At 40.5% G+C, this 20,637-nt stretch overlaps 1 protein-coding gene across 1 annotated transcript in view; it reads right to left on the reverse strand.

Moving 5' to 3' along the window:
- The window catches only part of LOC132379726 (VPS10 domain-containing receptor SorCS1-like), a 1,404,942-nt gene that overhangs the window by 7,946 nt on the left and 1,376,359 nt on the right, over nt 1-20,637 (reverse strand). The window contains exons 25-26 of the mRNA XM_059948015.1: nt 15,700-15,805; nt 9,939-10,076 (exon numbers count right to left, since the gene is read on the reverse strand). Coding sequence (XP_059803998.1) covers nt 9,956-10,076; nt 15,700-15,805 — 227 coding nt within the window. The 3' untranslated portion in view covers nt 9,939-9,955. The remainder of the gene's footprint in view (nt 1-9,938; nt 10,077-15,699; nt 15,806-20,637) is intronic.

The following is a 20,637-nucleotide window of genomic DNA, read 5'->3' on the forward strand; positions in this document are numbered from 1 at the left end:
CATGGACAGATTGACCCGGCTGGCAACGAAAATTGAAAAACTGACTAATTCTCTTGCATTAAAAAAGCCCCTTGTTAAATGTGTAAAACATGTCTGCATCACTGTTATCTTGTATTTCCATACAATGTTACATTAGGCTTTTACACATCTATTGTCAGAGAAGTACTTGCATAAATAGGTAAACCACCTTCATACGAGCAAGGACAGAAAACAGGGCAAAGTGAGTATACTTATTTATTCAGTAAGTTATGGGTCAAAGTATTTGGCGACTACATTTCTAACTCTTCTGGCTTCAGTCTCGTTGCTGTCTGTTCTGAAATTGTTAGATTGCTTTCAAGAAAACAATGAAATAGTGTGCTGCCATCTGACAGCGTTTTCAGATTTCTCCGGTTACCTCATCCACACTGATCTGCCTGAGCAGCATTTTCAAAAATACCCACCCTGGAAAGTGTTTCTGAAAAGCTCTGGTTTCAGGGGACGAAAACGCCGCTTTAGTGTGGAAGGAAGGTAAAAATGAAGAGAAAAAGCTTTGGTTATGAATTTATCCGGTGTAGTGTCTCCTTTGTACTGTGGAAAAGAGAGGACATAGCCTGAGGCAGCTGGAAACTATTGAAATATTTGTTACTGAGTGAGAACATGGAAAGCCAGGTCCAGTTTGCTGGAATGTGTTAAATGAAATGCCAAACAGAATAAAACTGTTCACTTTAGCACAACTCCAATTCTTTGTCCCATTTCTCGACTCTGGGCAACATCTATCCTGCTCAAGCTAAATTAACCCTGTTGGGGAATTATTATAAACACCTGGTGAAATGCAATAGAATAGGTGGCCTTGCATATGCAGCAGAAGGGGAGGACCAAGCCTTAGCGGTGAAAGACGTTGATCGTTCTCTTCCCAAGAAGGTACACAGGGTTATTGGCTGAGCCTTTAGACACACAAACATCTCCATCCTTATTAAATGGATGCTTGAACTCAGATACTATTCATGGTGTTTAAAGCATAGCATAGAATGACATTGAATATTATTTAAGTAACTTTGTAGCTTCTGATGTGAAAAGTTGCATTCATTTGCACTTTCTTTCCATTTTGTTTCCTCTGACTGGAGCACATTCAACAGCTGCACTGGAATAGTCTGTAGATTCAGACTCTAAGAAGAGGGAATAAGATTTTGAATAATCCCCTTCAGCCCGAAGTACTTTGGAATATTTGTCGTTGAATGTCAGCTCACATAGAGAAAGGTGGCATTTCCAGTCTGTGGGTTGCTGAGTTTCCCATTATCACTGCTTAACAAACTCAAGTTCAAACATCCTCTGTATTTTGCTTTATTTTTGCTCCCAATTGTCATTTTATATCTGAGAGTTTATAACAAGATCCACATACACAACGAATGCCTTACAGTCTGTGTGAAGTGGTCAGAGCTGTAATCCTAATGCCTCTGGTGAGATACAAGCAACAAAGCTCTTTATCCTTTGGTAGAGCATTTGAATAAAGGCTCTGTCTGACAGCATTTCATCATATGTCAGCTGCCTTGGTAGCTTGGGGCATACAGAGGGATCAACACTTTCACTCCTAAAACACATCTAACAAGGAGGAAGCTTGGATTTTTGGCCTCTTGCTTAGAGCCCTTGTACTCCTCTCTAAATAAAAATTGTGAGTCAAGAAAACAGGAACTCACCTTCACTGTTTCATTATTTGCATGAGAAGCATCCTCTTATTGAAAGAGTTGTGTCCTTAATATTTTCAGTATCATTTTGCTTTAGAGCATACACTCCTCACCTGAAGGTTGTCTACTTCTCCAAGGGTGTGATGAACAAAAGAAAGGGTTTTGGTTTAGGTAGCATGCCATTCATAACCTCAGAATGCCTGCTAGCCTTTTGAAGAGGTTTTTGTAGTAATGTTCCTGATGGAGTAAAGTTGTTTCTGGAGAACAATCTGTGGGGTCTTTAACAGGTATGTTCATCCTTTTCTTCTTTACCTAGCTTCTGAATCTTATTTAACTCTGCACAGTTTACTGAGCCTTTAGCATAAAGATTTAATGTTACAACCATTTTAATTTCCAGTGCCAGTACTCTATCAATGAGCCAAAGGCAGCATCTTCTCGGGATGCATCACAGCTTAGTGTGACAACTGTACTGCATGTGACTGCAAGAAACTACTGAGAATTGTGGGCACATCATGGAAAGTAGCTTCCCTTCCATGGACACTGTTTACACATTCCACTGTTTCAGCATAATCAAAAACACCCCCCACCCACCCCGGATATTATCTCTTCTTCCATCTTCCATTGGGCAGTAGGTACAGAAGCTTAAAAGCATGTATCATCAGGCTCATAGACAGCTTCCACCTCATTATTCTAAGACCATGAAATAGTTCTCTATTACAACAAGTTGGACTTTTGACTTCACGATCTATCTTGTTATGATCTTGCACCTTATTGTTTATCTGCACTGTACTTTCTCTGTAGATGTTACACCTTATTCTGTACAGTTATTGTTTTACCATGTTCTACCTCAATGCACTCTGTAATGATTTGAACTGTATGAACAGTATGCAAGATAATCTTTTCACTGTTTCACAGGTGACAATACTAAAACAATTCCAATTCCTATTTAGAAGTTGGCGGTTGGGGGGAGTGGGTCACTTGCCTCCTTAAAGTGTGAGATATTTGGGTTCACTTCATGAGATAAAAACTCAACTTAAGTGAAAGTTTTTTCAATTCTGTCAATGCATTAAAAAGTCAAAGAACAATAGCACAACAACAGGCACTTTGGCTAGTCACACCCATAACCACGTTTGTGCCCCTCTCAGATACTATATCTGTATCCTGCTATGCCATGGCCTTTCAAGTGTCTACCTAAATGATTCTTAAACATGATGATTGGATGTGATACATCCCCTGCCAGTGTATTCCAGATATCAATCACTCATAGGAAAAAAAGCTTTTTTCTCAGATCCTTTTAAAATGGTTCCACTCACTTCAAACCTATGTCTTCTACCAATAATGTGAAAAAAGATCCTGACTGCTTTTCCTTTTATAATTTTTGTGTTTCTTTCCAAGTGTTAATAATTTCTCAGCAATATAATATGACTCCTGCTTCAGCCATTTTCTGATTTAGAGAACACCTGAAATCAGTTCATGAGAATCTAACGCAGGGAACACAGAATTGACAAAGATTATTAGCGTTAACAGTGTTGGACGGGAGACGTTACAATGACAAACTGTTATCACGTTGTATCCCATTCCCTTTGCTCCTCCCTTTTGTTCTGGCCTTTAATACTCTTCACAAATTGAAAAAAGATCTTTTAAACATATATTTCACATTTAAACCTAGAAGAAAAGTGATGGATTTTTAAAAAAATGAAAGCTGCTGTATAACTTCCTGTTGTAAAAGAACACTTCTGCATTGGAAATGATATTCTGATTAGTGACAATTTGTCCAAATGGCGAATGAAGAAAAATCTTCACAACACAACAGCTAATACCATAAGACGTTGGAGCAGGGTCAGACCAATCAACCCACTGAGTCTGCTCTGCATTTCATCAGGGCTGACTTATTATTCCTCTCAACCCCAGTCGTTTGCCTTCTCGTAATAACCTTTGACTAATCAAGATCCTATCAACCTCCGCTTAAAATATACCCAATGACTTGGCCTCTATTCTAGGCCATGCCCCCGATCCTACACACCCTCAATATAGGAAACATTCTCTCCACATCCATTCTATATAGGCCTTTCAATATTCAATAGGTTTCAATATAATCCTTCCTTATTCTTCTAAACTCCAGTGAGTACAAGCCCAGAGCCACTGAACGCTGGACATTCTCCAATATCAGCACATCTTTTCTTAGAGAAGGTGCCCAAAACTGCTCACAGTACTCCAAGTGCAGCTTGACCAATGCCTTATGAAGGCTCAGCATTATATCCTTCAAGTTCAAGTTTAAGTTTAATTATCATTCAACCATACATGAAAATAGGGGAATGAAACAGTGTTCCTCCAGGGACATGGTGCAAGGCAAATTACCAACACCACATGTCACACTGTACATACCACATAGCACATAGGCCAAGTCTCTGAGTTCAAGCTTGTTCTTCTACCAAGCAAACACTGGAGGGCTGCACTGAGCAAACACTGGAGAGCAGCACCAAAGGAAGGGGCCAGCCCCCATCCCAGAACAGATTCCATTGTGCCCACATAGGCCACTCCCACACCCTCAGCGACTCCTCCCTGGGTGACTGTAATCACAAAACCATCAATTCTGTCAACCAAATCATTGACATGTAACATGAAAAAAAGCGGTCCCTACTTGACCCCTACAGAACACCACTATTCACTGGCAGACAACCAGAAAATGCCTCATTTATTCCCTCTTTGCCTCTTGCCAGTCAGCCAATAGTCTATCCATGATAGCATCTTTCCTTTAATACCATAGTGGCGAGGGCTTCGTAGTGCACTCGGCAGAGGATGGTGCTCAGAGAGGCTGTGCTGGAGGGGATGGTTGGAGGCTCAGAGGTTTGACAGACTTGGAGTCCGCTGCAGTCAGGGCGCTTTCACTGTGTGCTGCGTCTGCGAGGCTGGGTCCGGCGGCGCCTTGGAGGTCCATAGTGGGGGTATTCCCTTCTGCGCCTGTGTGCAATGACTAGTCTATCGGGACCCTGAATACTTACGGAAACTGTGTGGTGGTTTATTTTGAACTTAGAGTCTTTTAACATCTTTGGACTATTTTTACTGTGCCCATGGTCTGTTTTTTTTTAAATCAATTATGGTATTGTTTGCACTGTTGTAACTATATGTTAACTATAACTATATGTAACTATGTGGTTTTGTGTAGGCGTTGTAGCTTTAGTTTTTGGTTTGTTGGGGGGTTGAGTTGGTCTCCTTACTTGGGTGTGTCTGGGTAGTCTTGTTTTGTCTGGTGGATTTGGAGCTCCTTTCTGGGGGATGCGCTAAGATGGTAGCGTGGTATTAATATGCAGCAACCTCTCCGGACTCTGGATTTGGGGATTGCCAAACGTTATGTGGATTTTCTGGTGTAGTCTATTTTGTCGTGTGCTTTTGTGATGTCATTCTGGAGGAATGTTGTCTCATTTTATAACTGCATTGCAGTTGTGGTTTCTAAATGACAATAAACCAAAATTCAATTCAATTCCATTCAATGGAATCACAGCTTATTAAACAGCCTCATATGTGGCACCTTGTCAAAGGCCTTCTGAAAAACCAAGTCAACAACATCCACTAACTCTCTTTTATCTATCCTGTCTGTTACTTTGTCAAAGAATTCCAATAGATTTGTCAGGCAAGGTTTCTCCTCAAGGAAGCAATGCTGACTTTGGCCTATTTTATCATGTGCTCTAAAGTACACCAAGACTTCATCCTTAACTATTGACTCCAGCATCTTCCCAAGCACTGATATCAGGCTGACTGGCCTATAATTTCCATTCTTCTAGTTCCCAACCTTCCTGAAGAGTTGAGTAACATTTGCAATTTTCCAGTCCTCCAGATCCATTCCAGAATCTAGTGATTCTTTAAGGATCATTACAAATGCTTCCACCTTAACTTCAACTACTTTCAGAATCCTAGGGTGTAGTCCATCTGCTTCAGGTGACTTATCTACCTTCACACTTGTCCACTTCCCAAACAATAGCAAATACATTCTCTTCTGCCCCATGACAGAACAGTGAAGACCAACACAAAATAGTTACTAAGCTTGTCAGCCATTTCTTTGTCCCCACTACTACCTCTTCAGCTGTCCAATATCCACTCTCATCTATCTTTTATTCTTTATATATCTTAAAAAACTTCTGGTATTTTCTATTATATTATTAGCTAGTTTACCATCATCATTCATTTCTTCTCTCTCTTTATGTTCTTTTAATTGCCTTCTGCTTGTTTTTAAAAGCTTCCCAATCCTGTAACTTCCCACTAACTTTTGCTGCATTATATGCTCCCTCTTTTGCTTTTATACTGTCTTTGACTTCCCTCATCAACCATGGTTGCCTCATCTCCCTTTAGAGTTCTTCCTTGGGATGAATCTATCCTGCGCCTTCCAAATTGCTTCCCCCCCACCACCACAACAGTATTTAAAGCAGTGTACTTATTATCGAGGAGGAAGGCCGCAGGGGTACTCTGCACTGACTGCTTATTCCCTTTCCCCCTCCTGACAGTCACACAGATAGCTATCTCCTGCAATTTAGGGGTGACTACCTCCCTGTAGCCCCTATCTATCACCTCCTCATTCTGCCAAATGAGTCGAGGTCATCAAACTGCAGCTGCAGTTCCTTAACACCAATAAACACAGTTAAGAACCAAATGGATAAATATTGTTTAATTATGCCTTACTTACTCTTAAGTTTGCAATTAAAATACAGGAAAAGGCCAAAATATTAGGCTGGGCAGAAGGCTCATATGACCCACATGTTGGGTTCACTGGCCCTGATGTTCGGCAAGAAGCTTCTTGACCTTGCCGGAATACAACTAATGTTTGTTAAAGAATAGCAGAGTTGAAAAGAAAGTAAAGTTAAAAAAAATACATAGCAAGAAAATGTTAGGAGGCTTCACAATTTCTCCTACATTGTAACACAAAGTGTCTTTTTCTTAGTTTCATTGTGCCTTCTCTGCTGAGAGTTTTCTGACTGGATATCACAAAGGCACTACAGCCTGAAGCGTGATGTGCCAAAAGGGTGTCACTCACTGAGGTTAGATGCTGTCAATTCTTCACTGAAACCAACTTCAAGAGCATGGCATTTGTGGAGATCACAAAAGAACTGATATCAATGTTAGTAAATTTTACAACCCTGGACTTCCTCTAAACATATTATAGCCGACTTCTGAAGGGTCCTGTACTTTTGTAAGAGATGTGGGCTCTAAAGTTAATTGTTGCAGAATTCGACCAGCAATGGTGAGAAGATGAACACATAAACTTTTCTGGCAACATTGGTGGATGGACAATTTCTGGCAAGTTCCCCATTTTCTTGGTTGTAGAGAACCCCTTGAGATACTTTACAGTATTCTGCAAAAGTCTTGGGCACTCTAGATTTAGAGTCTCCACAGAGCCCTGATTTCAACACCATCTAGTCTATCTGGAATTATCTGGACAGATAGAACCAAACAAAACAGCCAAAGTCTGCAAAAGAACTGTGGCTAGTTCCCAAAGTTGCTTGGAAAAACCTAGCAGCTGATTTTCTTATAAAACTGCACAACAGTGTACCGAAGAGAATTGATGCAGTTTTAAATATTGATTTGATTTAGGTTTTTACTATTAACTGCTATTTACATTAAATTTTTTGACATGTATTATTATTAACATTATTTTTAAAGTAATTTTGCTTTAAGAATACACGTGCTGAAGAATTTTGCACAGTGCTGTAGTAATTTTAAGTCTTGCACTGTACTATTGCCGCAAAAAAATAAAACAAATTTCATAACGTGAATGATGATAAACCTGATTCTGATATGGGTCTCCATAGTGGATGAGAGTGGGAAGGGGGCAGGGAGAAGGGACTAATGGTTGGGAAAAGAGGGAGGGAGAGAGGAAGAGACAATCTGTAATGATCAATAAACTAATTGTTTGGAATGAAATGACCTTGCCTGGTATCTATGGGCTGGGTGTGTCTGCACTTGTGCCACCCTCTGCACCTGGCACTGCTTCTCTGCCACCTGTCCCACACCCCTCCTCCAGTGTTCTATCCTTGTTATTCCCATCATCCTTTGCTCCTGCCAGATTTACAAACTTGCTCTCTGCTCCACATTGACAAATACAGTACTGTGCATAAATCTTGGGCATCCTAGATCTATATATGTGTGAAAGACTTTGGCACAGTCCTGGATAAATCTGTCTTAGGGTAGATGAGGGTTTGGTTTACATCTCCACCCACAAGACTTTACCTCTAAAGGCAAATAACTGCACTAGGAATGACAGTTTGGAATTACTCAACCACTGAGCATCAAATGAGTCTCAGAATAGAAAGATCCATTCCAAGTTAGATTACATAGTTTCAAAGTTATTCAACGTTATTAATCTAGTCTTGTTCTTGGTTGGGACCAGTGTTTGATAGACCAGGCTGGTATGGTGGAGATCACAGCCATATCGAATCAGTTTCTTCGATATGTTTGGTTTCAGTTTATTTTTACACAAACACAGACAAACAATGACTGTGGACATATCAAGTGACATATATTTATAATGGGAGATGATGAAGGAGTAAGAAAGATGATGAAGGAGTAAGAGAATATCATTCTCAGATCAGGAGTCTTTCACTCAAAGGTCTTACAGCAAGGCAATGTGTGTTGAAAACAGAAGTGTAGCAACAAATGAAAGCAAAAGGTATGGAAGTGGCTGTGGCTGGTGGAGTAATGGGCCCATACTCACCGGGTGTACGCAGTGGCCACTCCTCTCTGACTGTCCCTCCAACGTGGTGGATAAGGCTGCTCAGAGCACTGCAAGACACATTGACATTTTGTTGGCCTGCACTTTCAGTCTGTGATGGAGACTTGCCCCAAGGGACATCATTCAAGACATTAACAGAGCCTGACTTTCTCAGGTTGTGCCAATTCTGAATGAAACTGGCCCTCTTTTCCTCTTTACAGCCTTGCTCTGGGAATAAGAAAAAAACTCTGAAATTCAGCTTAAGGACATAATTTGCACAAAGCCTGGCACACTGGCCATGCTGGTCCATCTGTCAGGAGAGAATGGAAAATAGCAGCAACACCCAGTCCAATAGTCACATCCAGCTGACGATGCTCCAGGCTGCCTTTCTGCTTTCTGTAAACAATCAGTACAAGGCCTTGAGGTTCTTGGCACCAGTCTCCTCAAAGCCTAGCAAAGTACACTGGTTAAATCTTTGCTGGCACAAGGGACTGTAGGTGATAGGAATGGGCCTAGATTTTGCAGTTCGACCAGATGTATTCGCAGACTAGTGAAGCAGAGGGAGTAATGTGAATTAAGATGGTCCATTCACCATTTTGGTTGCCTGTCCTTCCTGGTTACTAGTTGCTCAGCCTTCAGGGAGTTTAGTGTAATGGTGCAGACACAGGGTACAAGACTGATTAGGCTTGGGTATAAAAAATGACAGTGCTTTGGACTGCCATTCAGTTGACCATAAGAAATAGGAGCAGAATTAGGCCATTCGGTCCATTAAATCTGCTCCATTATCTTCCTTCTCAATCCCATTCTCCTGTCTTTTCCCTGTAGCCTTTGACACCATTACCAATCAAGAACCTATCAGCCTCCACTTTAAGTATATACCAAATGACTTGTCATCCACAGTCATCTACAGCAATGAATTCCACAGACTCATTGCTATAGATTCATTAAGAAATTCCATATTCATCTATTCGGAGGCTGTGCCCTCTGGTCCTGGACTCTCCCACATTTGGAAACATCCTCTTCATGTCCACTTTATCAAGGCCTTTAAATGTTCAGTAGGTAGTTACATACCCTGCCACCTTAAGTGCGCCAGTGGTGAGAGGAGAGACCCACGCCCCTAACAAAATTCATTAACTTCTGTTCAGGAGAATGTGGAAATGGTTTTGGTGGGTGGTGGTGGGGAGGCATTGGTGGAGTGGAGAGTAGAATTGCAGGGAAGTGAACGAAAGGGCAGGGAGGACAGACTCAGAGAAACAGCCTATGTGTGGTCATCACCGCTTCTGTTAATCAGATCAATTAAATTCTGCTCCATTATCTCTGATAATGCTGAACTGTGAATGAGATCCAAACCTCACCAGTAGAAGCACTGAAGCATAGTGAAACATTATAGTCTGGGGATCAGGAGGCAACACGGAAAAAATATTAGAGTAACAAATTCCTAAAAGAACGAGCAAAAATTTTATTTTAACTGTGTCTATGAGTGTGTGTTTGAGTGAGAGAGAGAGAGAGAGAGAGAGAGATTAGGGAAAGAATGGAGATTGTGTGTATTGAATTTATTGCTGGTTTAGCTTATTTACCTAAATTCTGTGTGTCATCAGTGAATCCCTCTGGGCTGGTTAATGTTGGGAGTGCCCTCAGTTTGAGTAATTGGGTTTATCATCTCCTGCTCCTTCTCATTGTGCATCTGGGCATAAACGTTAATCCCAGGTATTTTCCTGTATAAAATGACAAACAGCCAATTAAGAAAAAAATATGCACTGGAAGAAATTTCCATTTTAATGTAAACCCTATATGTGGATGTGTTAACTTGCTTTTGTAGGTTGTGTTAGCTTGTTAGTGAGGGGAGGACGAAGCGAACCTACTTTATCGAGCAAATCAATACGATGTCAAGGTGGTAATAGCCAGAACATATTAGTATTTGTGGAGTGCTAGTTTACCTACCTTGGCTTCAATAGTTTAATGTCAACCTCCGTTTATAAATAGGAACTTTGATCACATATCCACAGGTAATCACCGAAGACCAATGATCTAACACCACTTTACTGTTGCTAGATTGTAATTTTGACAGAAACACAATCTTTCTTTTATTTCTAAGTAATGAGCCAATGCAACAATAAGTAGTGGGCTGCTTTATATGTGGAGAGTACATTTAACTCCGAGCAGCACATTTTAGGAGAGAGGCCAACATATTGGAGAGGGTTTCGAGATAAGTAAAATGTTGAAAGAAATGTAATAATTAGTAACCAAAGGATCTACTGTTTTTGGTTGGCACAGACTTTGTAGGACAAGGGACTTACTGTGCCATTCTATTCCACATCCAGAGATAATGTGATCAACAAAAGGTCCAGAAATGAAAATATTTGTTATGAAGTAGCTAGACTTCCACATCCTCTAAAAGGCTGTTGGAAGCAAATTCAATAGTGGCATGTAGAAAGAAGTAAAACACAGGGCATAGGAAGAAGGAGAGGGGAATGGGATTAATTGGAGAGTTTTAAATAAGAGCATGCAGGAACACAGCGGGATGGGTGACTTCCCTCAACACCATCCTCCTCACGTAAGGAATGAGAAAATTCACACCTGGGACAGGAACACTCAAAACCATTCCGATGTGTTCAGCTTGCACAAGAATATGGCAGCCTTCTGCGTAACCTGGCTGGCAGTTGGAATGGAGCAGCATCGCAGGTGACTGGTGAATACTAGTGCTGAACAGATATTCTTCCACACTCAGCCAAGAACATTTAGTGAAATCCTTTACAGGCTTCAGAGAGTGGAAAGAAATGTAGCTGAAGGCAAAAAGAAACTCTCAATCCAGAACATAAAAGCTGGGAGCTAGCATCAAGCAGATGTTGCAACTCAATGGGGCAGATGGTAATGGGCCAGAGTTATCCGAGTTTAATGAGGCTCCCTGATGTTTATATGCAACCATAGCTTCAGTTAACGACTAGCTATGTGGGTGAGTTCAAATATCATAAAGCTGCAACCCAGTTGAGACGCCGACTTTGTGAAAATATCTTCTGTTTGGCACCTTGCTCTTGGTGTGAAGTAGGCTGAGATGCCACAGGTCAAGAAATTTTCAGAGCTGTATTGTGAACAAGTTCTCTCGAGGTGAGATTTCAAAATGGCAATGTGATTTTCTTATTTTGAAAGAAATAAGAAAAAAACGGTAGCACTTGAAAGGGAACATCTTCACTCAGAAATTGTGAGGATGTGGAATGAGCTGCCTGAGGAAGTGGTAGATGTAGATTCGATTTCAATATTTAAGAGAAATTTGGATAAGTACATGGATGGGAAGGATATAGAGGGCTCTGGTCCAGGTGTGGAAATAGGCCAATTAATATTTGGCATGCAGTTGATGACCCAATGGGCCTATTTCTGTCTTATGACTCTATAACTCTAAGAACTCTTACCAGTGTAATGGGAAAAGCCAATTAAAGTAAACACTGGAAAGAGACTCACTAGAGAGGTGAGGACATGGGAAAATATTGGCCCGGAGATGACTTGTTGCTGGAGACAGCGGACACCTGGAAAAGGGAATCACAGACATTATCATGGATAAGCCATTATGCTTGGAGAAAAGTAAGGACAGGTGACTCCCATGTTATAGGCAGTTGTGTACCTAGGAACTCTTGGTGTCACCATTTTACATAACGTGAAGCCCCGTCATCTGTTTTTATGCCAAGGAACTGGAGTTTAAAAATTGTTTATTTATTTACATTTTTTCATATAAATTATGTAAGAGCAAATTTTATCTCAAATTTCGGGATGGCAAATTCTGTTAGAGTAAACATTCACATCCATGCAGCTGTAACATGAGGACTACCATGCCAAAAAAAGTGCATCACCATGGGAGCACTGAGCATTTTACTTGTTTGTGGTGGAACAGAAGAGAGAGAACTTGGAGTTCTCAGGGCCTCAATTGATCAGGACAGATTGAATGAAAATTACAAATTAATTTTCAATGTGGTTCTGTTTCGTAATAAGAGAAACAATAAGAAAATCATATTGAAAATTTGAAAACTCATCTGTTGAGTATCTGATCACAACATAACTCTGTTGAGTTTGAATATGTGAACTCCAACATCAATAATGCTTGTCTATCATTCTTTCATATTGTTTATTCACAAATGAGATTGTTATTTAAAGCTCTTTTTATTGATGGGGAAGCTGATAAAGAGATGCCGCATTAATATTTACGCAAGTAACAGGTGCTTTCCCGTGGGGTGGGGGGCTTGATGCTAAAATGTTATTTGATAATTTATTTTCTCGATCAGTTGTCATTTATGAATAAACAGTATGAAAGAATAATTGATCGACATTAATGATGTTTGAGTTCAAACATGCAAGCTCAGTGGAGTTGTGTTGATCAGTGTACCTGCAGATTATTTGGAAATTATAGGATCACTTAATATTTCTTCTTCACAGCTGTGCCAAATAATTCCTCCCTGCCTGAATGCCAGCAAGTCCCTTCATATAATTAAATGAAAGATTCCCTTCCAACTGACCATTTTATTATAATTCTTCACTGCTTTCAGCAAAGATTTCCCTGGGCCATTAAATGTAAACAATATATAACATAAATGAAGTGGTGGCTTTCATTAAAAATGTCATGAAAAAATTATTGTTTTTGGTTAGCTGACAGATAAAGATTATGCATCAACAAGTTCATGTTTTAGACAATACAGACAATTAGACAATTCCAATAGCTACACCATGTGTAAATAAAATATTCTTAAAACATCATCAATTAGTGGAATTAAAAATTAGTTATTAACATTACATTAAACATTTTTTGTACTCACTTCTGCCAGAAGATCAAACAAACTCCAAGGAAAATCCTCCTATTTCCCTAAAACTAATCTCTCTGTAGTTCAAAACATTCGCTGAATATCCACAAATGAATCCCATATCTACTCTGCCAATCATCAGTCACAGTGCAGGTCTGCTCTCATCTTCTCTCCTCCTGCATTAGTAATTCCGGAGTATGCCAATGCCATTTATAAACTCTACTGCTATTAATTACAGGATTGAAAATTACAGGCTGCCTTACATTAAAAGCAGGGCAATTGCCTTAGTAAACTTCTTGCATTAATTTATAATGGAGGTAATTAGGATGGAGGCTATTGGAAGTAATTGGTCACATCTTTTAGTGCAGTTTCAAAAATCCATTATAGTAATTACATTGAGTTGTGTTGATGATTCCTGAGCCTTGCATTAGCATTAGCCTTGGTTAGTCTAGGTTAAGTGTTTGATAGGAATGCGGGCCTGGTAGTGTAGAGCGATGGGATTGATGGTTGGAATGAGTGTGCTGGGAGAAGTATCAGACATACACACAAGCCAGCTTGACATGCAAATCATTTGCATGAAGGAGGGAGTTAAACTGGAGGAACACACACAAAATGCTGGAGAAACTCATGAGGTCAGGCAGCATCTGCAGAAAGGAATAAAGAGTAGATATTTTGGGACAACACCCTTCATCGGGACCTTTCATTATCCCTTTCCATAGACGCAGCCTGACGTGTTGAGCTCCTCCAGCATTTTGTGTATTTTATTCTGGATTTCCAGCATCTGCAGAATCTCTTGTGAAGGTTAAACTGGAGGCAATGTAAGTAAGCTAGTCAAGTCAAGTGAGATAGAAAAGCTAAAAACACTGGAAGATATTGGTCCCTGGTTAATAGAATTTGAATTTACAAGCGCTAAGTACATCCTTGTAATTTTCTCACATGGGCTTAGCACCAATACCTGAGTCGAATATCTGTCCCTTAGGGAAGATGAATCTGAGCTAAGGAACGCATTTTAAAGATTACAGTGATTGTTTCAAATCACAAGCAACAAGATTCACAGCACGAAAAGGTTGATGTTCATTTTCTCATGTGTCTAGCCAGAAGGCAGAGAACTTTGCAATAATAATTTCAGAAATAGGATCATTTCTAGAAGGGACACAGGGTCTTTTATAGTTATTTCTCCTCTGCAGACTCAGCCTGAGTAATGTTTAATGGGAACAGCATAAAAAATTAACCTGGTTAAACTAGAAGACTAACATTGCTCTGTATTGCCCACAAGAAGAAGCCATCTGCAGTGAATAACTCAGGATTGTAACCAGAACCCTAGCTTGATTATACCCAGTGCGGTGTGAGCAGTTTAGGGACTGGATGGATGGAAGAATATATTGCAATCAAAGATGTGCTGTGTTGATATACCAAGAATGGTACCTGAACTCTGAGATTAAATTTTGAGGAGTGATTGCACAGATCAGATTTTATCTCCCTGGTATCTAGAAATTTAGGGTAAATTGTAGTTTGGAATTTATTAAGCACAACTCATTGAGCACTTGGAGAAAAGCTATTTCCAGTGGTTTGGTTGTCAATGACTGGGGGAATGTGAATTAATGACTACAGCCAGACAGTGAAATTAGGAAACTCTGTCTACATTAACAAATTAGAAATCTATTCTGTAAACAGTAATTGATGGTTAACCAATAGTTCTTTCAGGACATATGGGGAAAAGGTGAGTGTGTGCAGTTTAGTCATGGCAGAACAAACTCAAGAAGATCAATGGCCTTTTTCTAGCGATACACTCAGGCATTTGGCTCAGCTTTCTTTGGTTTATCTCATTAAAATAAAGCTTAAGATTACTCTGGACAATGCTTCTCTGAGCTTCTCCATGGGCGGGCTGTGAATGGGACAGTGGGTAAAGTTGTGGGGGAATAACCTTATCAAAGTGCCTGTGCCTGCTGCTAAATGGCCTCCCCCATCCCTATGTTCCTGTAGTTCAATCAAACAAGTCATGGTTACCCAAGGGCTTCCTGTGAATTCCACCTAGTCGTGGAAAAATGCTCAAGTCCCTTCATTTGATTAATGAAGAATTTTCATCCAAAAAAACGAAGAAAATAAAAATACAAGTACTATGGAAAGGCCCTGGGCCAGTAGCACTGATCACTCTACTTTGTCATGTTAGAGTGTTGTCCTCTGTCTCTGAAATTATTGAAGTTCCAAATGAATTTTGGAAAGTTGAGTGCAGCACCCTGTACTACTGTTTGGTGTCCTTAATGCTATTGATCAAAAATTAATTATTTTTTCCACAAAATGTTGAATAAAATACATATACTGATAAATTTTAGTCTTTACACTGCAACCATTATAATATAAATTACATTATAATTTTTATTATAAACCACTGAGGTTTGTAACTTGTAAACATGAGAAACACAAGTAAGTAACACTCTATATTATACTGGGAATCTTAGCTTTTTCAAAATTATGAGGAAATGTGGTATTCCTCACTGTCTCACTAAATTAAACACAACAACATTCACCATGTAATTATGCAGCCATACTTTACCTTTTGAACTTGTAGATTACAAACACAGCTAAGCCGACAAAGGCCAAAGACAACAGCATCAACAGAGCTGAGCCACTGTGTCCTGGGCTGGAATCCACCAGAGGAGCTGTGGGAAAACAGTTGACACGTGCATCTCATACAACTGGTAAGACAACAAAGAGGAGTGAACATTTAAATCAACCTTTTAGCCACTACCTTTATCATATGGACTGTATTGGATCCAGCAGGAATATAAGATAAAGCAGGAGTAGGTGTCAGAGCCTCTCAAACCTGTTCTAACATTCAGTAAGTTAACTCCTGATCCCATTCCTCAAGTTAACTTCTCTGTCCTATCTCCAATGCCCTTCCCCAATCCTCAAGTCACCTTCCCTGTCCTATCTCCAATCCTCTTCTCCATTCCTCAAGTCACCTTCTCTGTCCTATCTCCAATCCTCTTCTCCATTCCTCAAGTCACCTTCCCTGTCCTATCTCCAATCCTCTTTCCCATTCCTCAAGTCACCTTCCCTGTCCTATCTCCAATCCTCTTCTCCATTCCTCAAGTCACCTTCTCTGTCCTATCTCCAATCCCCTTCCCCAATCCTCAAATCACCTTCCCTGTCCTATCTCCAATCCTCTTCTCCATTCCTCAAGTCACCTTCCCTGTCCTATCTCCAATCCTCTTCTCCATTCCTCAAGTCACCTTCCCTGTCCTATCTCCAATCCCCTTAATTCACTTCACAGCCAGAAGTTTATTGTTCTAGGACTTGAACAGATAGTACACTCCCACGTTTGGTTGAATTATCTAATGCCAGAGGACATGTATTTAAAGAGTCGGGGTAAGCTCAAAGGAGATGTGAGGGATAAAGGTTTACATAGAGAGTGGTGGTTGTTTGGAATGAGCTGTCTGGATGGTGGTAGAGGCAGATACACCTGGGCCTTTTAAGAGATGCTTAGATAGGTACATGAATGTGAGAGAAATGGAAGTATATGGACATTGTGTAGGCAGACAGGAACAGTCTAATTCGCCATTTGATTAATACTTTAATTGGTCTAGAGCAACTTTGTGGGCTGAAGAGCCAGTTCCTGTGCTGTGCTGTTCTATGTAACCCTCAGTCAAAGATGTGTGCCAAATTAATAAAGCTAATGATGCCTAATTACTCCATTCCCTTCTTCCTGCACATGGTCCATATCCCTTCATTCTCCACGTGCTCATGTGCCAAGTTCCTCTCAAATACAGTAGCGTAGTGGTTAATGTAACACTATTCCAGAGCCAGCAGCCCAGGATCAAATCCACTGTTGTCTGTTAGGAGTTTGTACACTCTCCCCGTCACTCTGTGTGCTGCTTATTGACTATAGCTCAACATTTCACACAATCATTTCCTACAGTTCTGATTGAAAAGTTTCAGAACCACGGCCTCTGTACAGCGACTGGTGTGTAAAAAGGGCCTGAAGGATCACTGGGGACCCAAGTCACCCCAACCACAAACTGCTCCAGCTGCTACCATCCGGGAAGCGGTATCACTGCATAAAAGCCAGGACCAACAGGCTCCAGGACAGCTTCCTCCACCAGGCCATCAGACTGATGAACTCACGCTGACACAATTGTAATTCTCAGCTATATTGACTGTTCTGTTGTTTATGTTACTGTACATACTATTTATTTAAAATTATTACAATTTGCACATTGCACATTCAGATGGAGACATAAAGTAAAGATTAACTCCTCAGGTATGTGAAGGATGTAAGAAATAAAGTCAATTCAATTCAATCCAATCCTCATAGAGGGATCAGAATTGGAGAGAGTGAGCAATTTCCAGTTCCTAGGTGTCAATATCTCTGAGGATCTAACCTGGACCCAATGTAACAATGCAGGTAAAAAGAAGGTACGACAGTGGCTCTATCTTATTAGGAGATTGAGAAGATTTGGTATGTCTCCAAAAACACTTGAACATTGCTACAGAGATATGGTGGGGGGGGGGGGCACGACTGCACATTATCGAAGTAAGCTTAGTCAGCTCTGTATGGGAAGTAGCATCTTTAGTATCTAGGACATCTTCAAGGAGTGGTGCCTCAAAAATGCAATGTCCATCAGTAAGGACCCCCATTACCCAGGTCATGCCTTGTTCTTATTTCTACCACCAGGAAGGAGCTATATAAGTGTGAAGGCACACACTCAACAACTCAAGAACAGCTTGTTTCCCTCTTCCATCTGATTTCTGAATGGACATTGAACCCATGAACACTAACTCACTGCTTTTTTGATTCCGATTCTGATTCTGATCTACCTCCAATGCATTCCAGGCACTCAGTAACCACTGTGTTAAAAAAAACCCTGAATATCTCCTTTGAACTTCCCCCCCCCCCCCATTCACCTTAAATGCATAACGTGTAACATTAGATATTTCAACCCAGGAAATGATACCATCTGTCTACTCATTTTATATACTTCTTTCAGAATGTAGGGTGGTGGGGTGGAGATACTTCTCTACCTAAGGAGACATAAGGCACTTGTTCCCTCCTCTAGCCTACAGGCCACCCTTGGGTAAGGCATAGCACCTGCTTAGCCCCCCCAATCAGGGCCATGTGAGCAGGTGGTGGATGGTTGTATGAGCAGCTGGTGCATATCACAAGTCCTGGATATGCGACCACTGATGCCAGGCAGAAGATCTGAAGAGCATTGTCCTGTAAAGACTCTGCTCAGAAGAAGGCAATGGCAAATCACTTCTGGAGAAAAAAATTGCAAGGAACAATCAGGTCATGGAGCATACATGATTGCTTACAACTTATAACACAGCACAAAAGAGAGACAAGAGTGAATATCGGGCTGCTGGAAAATGATGCTAGGGTAATGGGAGACAAGGAAATGTCAGGTGAATTGAATAAGACTTATGCATCAATCTTCGCTGTGGAAGATATTAGCAGTATGGTGGAAGTTCCAGGTGTCAGTTGGCATGAATTGTGTGAAGATACCATTTCTAGATAGAGGTTCTTAGGAAATCGAAATGTCTGAAGGTAGATACACTCCAGAGTTCTGAAAGAGATGGCTGAAGAGATCATGGAGGCATCTTTCAAGAACCACTAGATTCTGAATGGTTCTGGAAGATTGGAAAATAGCAGATATCACTCCAGTGTTCAAGAAGTGAGAGAGAGAAAAGAAATTATAGGCCAGTTAGCCTTACATCTGTGGTTGGGAAAATGTTTCAGGCAATTATTAAGGATGTGGATTCAGGGTACTTGGAGGCACATGGAAAAAAAAAGCCATAGTCAGCATGGTTTCCTCAAGGGAAAATCTTGTCCGACCAAGCTGTTGGAATTCTTTGAAGAAATAACAAGCAGGATAGACAAAGGAGAAATGGTGGATGCTGTGTACTTGTATTTTCAGAAAGCCTTTGGTAAGTGTTACACATGAGGTCGTTTAACAATTTAAGAGCCCATGGTATTAAGGTAAGATACTGGCATGGATAAAGCAGTGGCTGACTGGCTAGAAGTGAAGAGTGGTAATTAAGGGAGCCTTTTCTGGGTTGGCTACAGGTGACTAGTGGTGCTCCACAGGAGTTTGTGTTGAGACAGCTTCTTTTTATTTTATATGTCAGTGTCTTGGATAATGGAATTGTTGGCTTTGATGCAAAGTTTGTAGACGATACAAAGATGAGCAGGTAGTTTTAAGGAAGTGGAGAGGGTACAGAAGGATTTAGACAGAATAGGAGAATGGGCAAAGAGGTGGCAGCCAGAATAAAATATTGGGAAGTTCAGTAGAAGAAATAAAAGAGTAGACTACTTTTAAATGGAGATAAAATTCAAAAATCTGAGATGCAACAGAACTTGGGAATCCTTGTGCAGGATCCCCTAAAGGTTAACTTGGTGATGAGGAAACAAATGTGGCATTCATTTCAAGAGAACTAGAATTCTCTTGAAAATTCTCTAGAAAGCAAAAATGTATTGTTGAGGCTTTATAAAACACTGGAGTGGCCTCACTTGGAATACTGTGAGCAGCTTTGGGTCACTTAACTAAGAAAGAATGTGCTAACTTTGGACAGGATTTAAAGGATGTTCACAAAAAATTATTACAGGTTTGAATGGCTTGTCAAATGAAGAGCATTTCATGACTCTGGGCCTGTACTCACTGGAATTCCGAAGAATGAGTGGTGGCCTCATTGAAACCTATTGAATGTTGAAGGGATTCGATAGAGTAGATGTGGAAAGGATGTTTCCTGTGGTAGGGGAGTCTAAGACCAAACAACAGAGCCTCAGAATAGAGGGGCATCCGTTTATAATGGAGATGAGGAGGAATTTCTTTAACCAGAGACTGGTGAATCTGTGGAATTTGTTGCCACAGTTGGCTGTGGTGGTCAATTCTTCAGGTATATTTAATGCAGAAGTTGATAGATTCTTGGTTAATCAGCAAGTGACACGATAAGAAAGCAGGAAATTGGGGTTGAGAGGGAAAATGGATCAGCCGTGATGAAATGCCAGAATAGAATTGATGGGCCAAATGGCCTAATTATGTTCCTATACCTTATGGTCCTATAACCAAATCTTTGCAGCTCTTTCGGATGGAGAACTCATAGTCTTCTAACTGAAGATAATTTTCAATTTCTCAGTCCTCACGGATGATCCTCAGCCTATGACTACATCCTCATAGTTCTAGTCCTTCCAGCGAAAGGAAACTACCTCCCCTTCTCCAACCTCTCAATCCATCCTAGAATTATTATAATTATAAATGGTGGCTCACTGATGGGTAATATTTGATGAGCAATAAATACAGATCTTGACAACATCCATATCTCATGGATAAATTTTAAAAAACTTCTGGTTACAATATGGATTTAAATTCCTGTTGGAATCCTGGGAACCGAACACGATTAGAATTTGAGATACAGTTGGCATGAAAACACAAAAAGTCTCTTCTGGACGAGGGAACTGCGAGAAGAAAGATAGAAACCCAAGATCACCACAGGA

The sequence above is a fragment of the Hypanus sabinus genome, chromosome 22 (genome assembly GCF_030144855.1).
Source record: "Hypanus sabinus isolate sHypSab1 chromosome 22, sHypSab1.hap1, whole genome shotgun sequence".
NCBI lineage: Eukaryota > Metazoa > Chordata > Chondrichthyes > Myliobatiformes > Dasyatidae > Hypanus > Hypanus sabinus.